Genomic DNA, 9,252 nt, shown 5'->3' on the forward strand with positions numbered 1-9,252 from the left:
GGGGGGGGGGGGGGGGGGGGGGATATGTGTGTATTCACATCATTTATGTTAATGAGAGTGTGGGGAGTGAGTTGGAGGGTGGGGTGGGCTGCTTTTAACTATGTAAAGCACTTTGTGCTACATTTTTTGTATGAAAAGTGCTTTATAAATAAAGACTGATTGATTGATTGATTGATTGATTGATTGATAGAACAAATAAGTCTAGAGAGTTTTATGGTGTTAAAACTACAGAGATTCTCACATATATGGTGTTGCCTGATATTTCAACATGTCATTATTATTTTCTAAAGTTCTTAAAATTTTAGAAGGCAGAGTTTGCAGAAGGGATTTCAGATCAAACAAAAAAAAAAATCGACCTTGCAGAAAGTGTTAGAGGTGCTCTTTAACATATTTAGATTTTCTTATCGCTTTATGTTGGTTTGAATTTGATAGGGATACTACAGCTAAAAAAAAGTTAGCGATTGCTAATTTCTTACTCTTGTTACTACTTTAAAATGTTTTAAAATGGCCAAAAATATAAAAATTACAGGTGCATTTTAAAAAAGCAACAAAAAACCCCAAAACAAACATGTTGTAAAGGCTCACCTTTCAGCACATTCACTTCACCAGATGCACCTTGTTTCTTTCCTCACCTTTGATTGGGTCTGGTGCTTGGCCTTAAGGACTGCACTCACCTGCAGCTCACTCTTTCCTCACTCCCACATGGGGCGGCAGCTGAGAGATAGCAGTCCATGTGTGTCTTTCCTTTACCCATTATTCAATAAAACGACAAAACCTGCAAATGATTGATGACTGCTTATTCTCATTCTAATCGGATGAGCCCATGATGATGACTACTTAAACCCTGAGCCTTCTTTCCTCCAAAACAAAACATATATTTCTTTCCTACTAACTCATGTTCTCTCATCGTTCCAGGTGCAGTGATGGACAGACTAACCAGCATACCTTCGTGAAAGTAAACTTATCTATGCATTATTAAATATTGTTCATTATTATTTTATGGCACCAGAAGTGTCTGTCAGACATTTTAGCAGCTCTCACACACTTTAATTTTATTATATTCGAGATTTGATTACTGTAAATAATGTGGTTTCCAAAACGAGGCTGGCGGCTACAATTATTGCAGTTCATTGCTGTACTGGGATCACTGTGGATGTTTATCCTACTTAGTCAATTGAAAACAGGCAGAAGTGCTGCCTACATCCTCAGGTATCAATGGCTAGAGTATACCGATGATGATGAGAGCCCAGAGAAAGTTTGCAACTGCTCAGCAATCCTGCAGGGAGAGAAGGATGAAATACAGCAAGCCAAATTACTGACCATCACCAAAGACTTTCAGAAGAGTACTCAGATTCCTGATGAGTATTATATCAATGCAACCAAAGACTGCAGGTTTGTGCTTTAAATCACAGGTTTCACTAATTACCTCTTAGTAACGATTTAAATATATGGAATTTAAAAGCAACATTGCGTCTTCAAAATTCTGAATTTACAGTGAATTCAAGATGAGGAGGAAATATATAACTTTCCCATTAAGCAAGGAAGAAGAGGACTTTCCACTAGCTTACTCTATGGTTGTCCATCACAAGGTAGGTATTTTCTATATTCAAAGTTTACTGAAAAGCTCAGCAGCAGGTGTAAAAAATTTTAAATTACTAATTGATACATTCAATTAAATTCTTTTTATTCATAGGTTCATAGCTTTGAACGACTACTGCGAGCTATCTACGCACCTCAAAATATTTATTGCGTCCATGTGGACAAAAAAACACAGGCCTCAGTCTTTGCTGCCATCAATGCCATTACTTCCTGTTTCCCAAATGTGTTCATGGTCAGCAAGACTGTGGATGTGGTCTACGCTGGATGGACACGTGTACAGGCTGATCTTAACTGCATGGCTGATCTCTATAACACCAGTACAACATGGAAATACTTCATCAACCTCTGTGGTCAGGATTTCCCTCTAAAAACTAATTTGGAAATTGTGCAAGCTTTGCGTTCACTAAAAGGAGGTAACAGTTTGGAGTCGGAAGAAATGTCTCAAGGAAAGAAGAAGAGGGTGATGAATGTTTACCAAGTAGTTGATGGAAAAATGCAGGTACTTCTTTTGGATATTTTTTATAATGTATGATGTAGCTATTATCAATTCTCTTTGCTATTCTAAAAACCTTCAACTCAGACTGACTCCCCATCATGTTAACCTTTCAATTGTCCCAGCCAATAGGAAAAACAAAGGATCCAACTCCCTTCAATCTCCCTATACTATCAGGAAATGCCTACATTGTGGTCAACCGAGGTTACATTCGCAGTGTGTTGGAAGACAAGCGAATACAGGCCCTCATTGAGTGGGCCAAAGACACCTACAGTCCTGATGAGTTTCTGTGGGCAACAATACAACGAATGCCTGGTGTTCCTGGTTCAACATGGCCCAACAGTAAATTTGGCATGACAGACATGAATGCAATTGCACGGATGGTGAAGTGGCAGTGGCACGAGGGGTCAGAGGGTTCTCTGCAAGCAGTATACCCAGAATGTAAAGGCCACCATGTCAGATCAATATGTGTGTATGGTGCTGGAGACCTGCAGTGGTTGACTGAACAGCATCACCTTTTTGCCAATAAGTTTGATGCAGACAGAGATCTCATTGCTATCTACTGCTTGGAGAAATATCTGAGATACAAGGCACTGACTGAGTTAGTTTAGGTGAAGTGTTTATTAATTATTATGAAAGACAATACTAAAAGATAAACTATAAACAGATTCTTCGGTAGTGTTGGGTCATGATTGTCAAAGATGTGTTATAGGTGTTGAGGAGATTTTAGGAATGTACAACAGTTTCTTTATATCTGTTGCTTTAAATGTGGTGTCAGTGCTTTCCTGAGTTGAGGATAAATGGGGTTGGCTGCCCCTATCTCCGTCGGCTGCTGGGGATTGTTATTGTGATTTATACATACAAAAACACTTACACATAACAGGATTTGTTGATTTGTGTATCTATCCTTTTTCACTTTTTTTTTTCCTGTTTCAGGTGCTGTATGTTTTTTTTCCTTACATGTGCAGCAGTTGACAATCCATCACACTTTTCTATTTGTGGTCTATCCTTTTATATTTTTGTCTATTTTCTCCCCTGTTCATTTCTTTTCCTTCTTTTTTTTCTCTCCTGCATTTTAAACATTGTCATATTACACATACACTGTAATAGCAGAAATAGCACTAATAGAAATACATAAATAAAAGAAACACACGAACAAGAAGAGCCTATAGAGTATTTATAGACCTCACCCTGCAAAAGCCTATGTGTTTGAAATTCAAATCATAAGTTTATACTGGTGTTTTTAAAAGTTATGTTTGAGTTTATGACTTTCTGTGTTGTTTCTGGGATGCTTAGTACTCATATTGCACTGCTGGAAATAGTTTGTTTTGATCCACATGCTGGTTTTTTTTGCAAATTTGCATTATAATGTTTATTTTCGTTTTTCCTGCAGTATATAAAAATTGGTGTATTTCAAAAATAAAAACTATGAAGACACTTAAAATAAATTTCCTGTGGTGGGAAACTATTTTGTGCAACTTTTTTGTATTTACAGTTTTGAGGGATAAGCCTCTTAAATTTCTCTAACTAGAAATATATGTTAAAAAAACAAAAACGATTTTAAATTTTTTTTGTAGTTTATTGCACTTTTTTGCAATTTATGTAATTACTATGCACTTAATGCAGACATATTATTAAAATTTGGGCTATAATGGTTGTATTGATGTATATCAACTTGAAATGCTCCCAAAAATGGCACTACAGCATGTAAAAATATAATTTAAGCTCTGGTAGACTTGGTTCTGTGGTAGGTCTTAAAGGGTTAAGTTCACTTTCATAGCATTTGTTTTGTGTCTCACTATCGGAGAAATACTGACTCCCGGATTGCCAGACATGCCTGTTAAGAAGACAACTGTCCCCAACATCACTTCACAGGGGAGAAGCTCCCACCTGGGAAGAACCTGCACTGAGGACTGAATGCGCTAGGTTAGGTGCTGTTACATCTAACCTGTAAAACCTAGCAAATGTGTGAGGTGAGGCCCAGCATGCAGCTGCACACACCTCCTGAATAGAAACTCCCCTAAAGAGAGCCCATGAGGTCGCCAGACTTCTAGTGGAATGCGCACGCAAGCCAGCAGGAGGCTGAAGGCCCCTGCTACTATAGGCAGGGCAATTGTTCCTACTATCCAATGGGAGAGGCGCTGTTTAGACACAGGCTTTCCCATGTGTGGTTGAGCCCAAGACACGAACAGCTGGTCACTTTATCTGACACTCTGGGTTCTGTCCATATAAATGCGCAGAGCATAAATGTTTACAGAGTCTTTTGTTAACATGAATGTTCAAGATGTTCAATAAAAATGTTAAGTGCGTATATTCTCCCATTTTCTGTTTGCTCATGCAAAATAAAATGCGATTAATATAGAATAAAAATGAATGATATTTAATCCTGATTAATCAAAATTAATCCACAATAACCCTGTGATGAATCTGATTAAAAATTGTAAGCCATGTGGCTCACATAGATAAAAACAGTGGGAAGAAAACATTTCCTTTTAACAATAAGAAACTTCTGAAAAGAGGGGGTGGTAGAACATTCCAGGGAGAAATGCTCCTGCACTGAAAAAATGGGAATTGGGAGGCTTTTGAATTTGCACAAATGAATTTAGTTAATGCTACACAAGCCTTTCATGTTTCTCTTATTTACATGATTAAATAAAGTACTATTTACTTGATTATAAACAATACTGAGACTACTCATTTTTCTTGCATTGATTTAAAGTGACTAAATTAGAATACTAAAACCATTGTAATCATGTTTGACCACAACCGGAAATGATGCAATATATTCAAAGACAACAACTAAATATGATTGGATAATAAGACCTAGAGTCTTATCCAATAAGACAACAACATAATTTAAGAAGAGCGCAATTGACCGCCAGATTCTGGAAGACTGTTTAGCCACATGCAACCTTTGGCACCGAGTCAGGCATACTGAGAAGGTAAGTAATTTAAATACATTTGTTTTAGTTCGGTACGTTTTCACAGAATTGTTGTAGTGCATGCATGCTATATAAAAAGTAGTCTGTAATGCATCTACATGTTGTTTTTACAGTGCTAGCTAAAGTTGGTATTAGCTTTGTGGCTAAAGCTGAAAAATAGTAACAAATTGCACATAGTCGGGAGAAAGCAGCTGTTGTCGGTCAGATATGGAATTTATGCATGTGACAGAGAGCACTGACGTTTTTGATGGCTTAGCAAGTTAAAACGTCACTGAGAGAGCGCAATAGTGTTTGTGTTACTCGTGCTAGCTATGGCTACAGTGGGTAATTAGTCTGGCTGTAACCGTCAGAGTTTAAGAAGCTGGGAGCACAGTGCCATACCTTAATTCTTGCTGAGGACACACACTCAAGTTATAATAAGGATCCTGCCACCTTAGACGTGGGTTTAAGAACCTGTGCCCATAAATGCCAAATCATTTTTCCATTTAGTCATTGTTTTAGGTGTAGTGTCACTTGACTATTCTATCGGTCATGCCCAAATAATACAGCAGATATCTACAAGGAGATAAGTTTGTTCAACAGAGTATGTCTTATTAAGTGATGTATTGTGAATTTTCCAACATTGTCCTAACAAAAATTAGGACCCTTTCCCCCGCTTTTTTTCTACTTTGTGTAGAACATATGTGAGCTGCTTCTCAAAACATTATGTATAAATGAGAGAAAGATTGGTACTTTAAAGAAACCATTGATGCTCTTCTGGACTGGAATATCTTTTTTCAATTAAAATGAATGTTTTTTGTGATGGTGGAATTTTTACCTTTATGATTACAGAAGTCAAAACATCAGATGATGATAGCTTACCATCTAAACTCCCCATCTCTTGGCAAGTCTGAATTAGAGGTCTCAGCTGTATCTGCCTCTCTAGTAGATTTGCTTAAAGAGGAGATAGCTTATTATTATTAGGTACATATTCCCTGACATTCTAGAGGTCAACCTTGCACAGTGTGTGACATTAAAGGGCATAACTTATAGAAATGGAATGGTACTGGCCCAAAGGGCAGCAGGTGGATTGCCAGAATACTGAAAAACCATATCTGCATTGTACCACAGCATATTCTACATTGTCAGAGAGCTTGGTGGCTGGTACAGAGAGCACGACACAGCTTTTGAGCTCAGCCCAGTATCCACAAGAATATACACTCTGTGAACTCCTTGATACTTATCCATTGGTTGGCTATGAGATTGGATCAGTCCACATTGTAACTTTAAAAAGGCATATAGAATTAAAAGGTGTTCATATAAGTGTAATAGCTTCAGTAGCATGTATTTCATTAAATAAATTCTTCTTTTTTTTATGTCTGATCTTTATAACTTTGAGTATTGGGTATGGATAGCTTTATGAAAACTAAACTGAAATGATTCTTTCTGAATGTCTGATATTTAATTCTTTTTTTCCTACAGAGTCCTATGGGGAGTCCTATGGTCCTAAAGACTGTTTTGGCTAACGGAACCTGTCGAAGGCTCGCTCTCTAATGGAGCGCCTGAATCAACTGAGGATCTCATCGTTGAAGTCAAGAGACAGTGTTGTCTTCAGGGCAGTTTCAGACTTCAGTTTATGGATTTCTTGCTTGGGAATGAGTTTCCTAACCTCACCTCAGTTTCAGAAGTAGCAGACAAAGGGACTCTTAAAGCTATTGACATGTCAAAGCCCACCACATGGACATAAAAAAAGAGTAACAGAGTTGGTGAAACTCAAGATGGAAAAGACTTTTTCATACAGAAGACATGAAGTTGTTCGTGATGCACCAATGGTGGAGGCTTTCATGGCAAGATGGCCTGCTCTAATTGATTTCCATGAGGTAAGGTTTGCCTCATACACGGTGTTCTTGTGGTATTAGCCTAAAATGGTTAAGGCACAGTTGTTATTTGACAGCCCATTTCTTCAGCATGAGTGATTGCAGCCTTCTTCCAGGTATTAAACCTTTGAAGCTCATTCCTCTGTGCTCATGTTTTCAGATCAACGCTGAGTTTAAGAGAATTGCCACCATCCCCCCTCAGACAAAGTTCGTGGCTCAGCTGGCTCTCCACTTGGACAACCTGGTGAAGTTGGTCAACAGAAGATGAGAGCTTGGACTAATACTGAAAATAATTGTGGCATAAATGGATAATGTAAGTGATAAAGCCTCAACATTCACTTAACATGATCCTCTTTGGATGAAACTTTACAATTGTGGAAGATTTCAAATGTTTTCCCATGATAAATTCTCTCATTTTGTATTTTTACATCTGCTTGTTTTTTTAACCTTCACTTTGTCAACTTATTATTAATTGCCAGTAAACCTATTATTAATTTGTGTGCCTTTACTTTAAAAACATTCATGTAAAGTACACTAGTAAAACTTAAATGAAGGACAAGGGCTGAATGAAGATGCTAATTACATACATTTCATTTCAGTGTGAAGATGTTGATGCTGAGTGTGTATCTACATGGGTGAAGACGCTGGCTTATCCAGGAGTATGTGGTATGTACTTGTCTTTTTTTTCCTCTTTTTTCGGACTTTCCACAGTGTCATATTACTTACTTGGCATGAAATGACTAACATGGCTTCTTTTTTACAGGGCATGGAAGAACGTGCCATCAGTGAGATTGTTGAAGACACCACTGTTTGAATTTATCTTCTTAAAGAGCAAGCTTCAGCAGATAAACAAGAGTTGTCCTTGCAGGCATCAGGGTGGCGAAGAATTTGGATAATGTAGCATTTGCTGTGATAATGCTATTTGGACTCATGTATGCATTAAACCTTGCCTACCCTGCGGACCTTCGCTACAACTTTGATGTTTTCCAGAAGGTTTTCATGGAACTGGATGGAGCTAAACTCTCTAAAGTTCTTGCTTTAAAAAACCCATCTGTTTCATTGAGAAGTCAAAGACTGCACTTCTGCAATTCTTTGCAGTTTTTCATTTTGTGTTCAGTAACGTTATACTGCTTATGTTTTTATTGCTTTCCCCTCATGTGACTGCAATGCAGGATGATTTTTCCTTTTGGTATCGTGTTGTAAGAAATTTTTACTGACGATTTTTAGCAATATGTTCTAAATCAACCTTAATGTCCTGCTTACATGTTAAAAATGAAGATTAAAATTCATGTAGGTGTTTGGTATTAGTTGTGTAACAATGTCATTTAAGGCTCAACTTAGTTGAAATCTTGTACAGGTAAATACTTGTACAGAAGCTGAAACTGTTGTCAAATAACACACAAGTTATATTTGTGTAAATCTGTTTATTCATAAAAGCGTGTTGCTTTTTTTCAGGTAGTCTTAATTTAGTTTACATTTTCAATTGTGTAATTAATACAAATGTTATATGTAAGAGATGACAGGATCATCTATAAGCACTTTCTTTTATTTGCTGCTAAGGTCAGTTTTTTGTGAAACATTTGCAAATATATTCTCAAACTAACTTTTTCTTTTAGTTATTTCTGCAGGCTATCTTTAAAAATGTGTTAACAAGTTTATATGGATGCGATTTTGGACTTGTTCATGGCAGAATTGCTGCTTTCACTGCTGTTACAGTTTAATAAAGGTGTATTGTTCAGTAGCACTCAGTCTTTGCCTTTTTTGTCAATAATGATCAGTTAATATTTCAATTGAAAAAATTAAGTAGGATTTAAAGCCATAATTTGTCTTGCAAGAACATAATTGTAATTGCAATGTGTTTACATTACGTAATATCATTGCGTACCACTGGCAAATAAAAATAAGTTGGTGTTAAATATTAAAATATATTGACATTATGCAATACATTGATATTATGATAATAGATTAATATTAGTACATCAAACATGATTTTTTAAAGTAATCTGATGTAAATAAAATACTTTGATGTGACAAGCATTAATTACTTGAGGGAAAGTGGAAAATTGGCCCTGGGTGAGGGACCAGACAAAGAGCGATTCATAAGACCCTTATGAAAAGGAAACCGAGGGAACAGTTTACCCTGCCCGGGATAGGGTTACCGGGGCCCCGCCCTGGAGCCAGGCCCGGGGAGGGTGCCCGAGGGCGAGCGTCTGGTGGCCGGGCCTTAGTCCATGGGGCCCGGCCGGGCACAGCCCGAAGAGGAGACATGGGCCCATCCTCCCGCAGGCCCACCACCCGCAGGAGGCGCCATAGGGGTCGGGTGCATTGTGTGCCGGGTGGCGGCCAGGAGCGGAGGCCCTGG

General features: G+C 37.8%; 1 protein-coding gene across 1 annotated transcript; it reads left to right on the forward strand.

Annotated features, from left to right (window-relative positions):
- The first annotated feature begins 138 nt into the window (after nt 1-138).
- On the forward strand, nt 139-4,013 carry LOC308404041 (beta-1,3-galactosyl-O-glycosyl-glycoprotein beta-1,6-N-acetylglucosaminyltransferase-like). The gene is made up of 4 exons (XM_080893878.1): nt 139-1,392; nt 1,496-1,589; nt 1,694-2,098; nt 2,218-4,013. Exons 1-4 carry the CDS (start codon nt 1,085-1,087, stop codon nt 2,701-2,703), a joined length of 1,293 nt encoding a protein of 430 aa, XP_080750004.1. The 5' UTR covers nt 139-1,084; the 3' UTR covers nt 2,704-4,013.
- The last annotated feature ends 5,239 nt before the right edge of the window (nt 4,014-9,252 follow it).

The sequence above is a fragment of the Rhamphochromis sp. 'chilingali' genome, assembly GCF_963969265.1.
Source record: "Rhamphochromis sp. 'chilingali' genome assembly, chromosome: 10".
NCBI classification, from domain to species: domain Eukaryota; kingdom Metazoa; phylum Chordata; class Actinopteri; order Cichliformes; family Cichlidae; genus Rhamphochromis; species Rhamphochromis sp. 'chilingali'.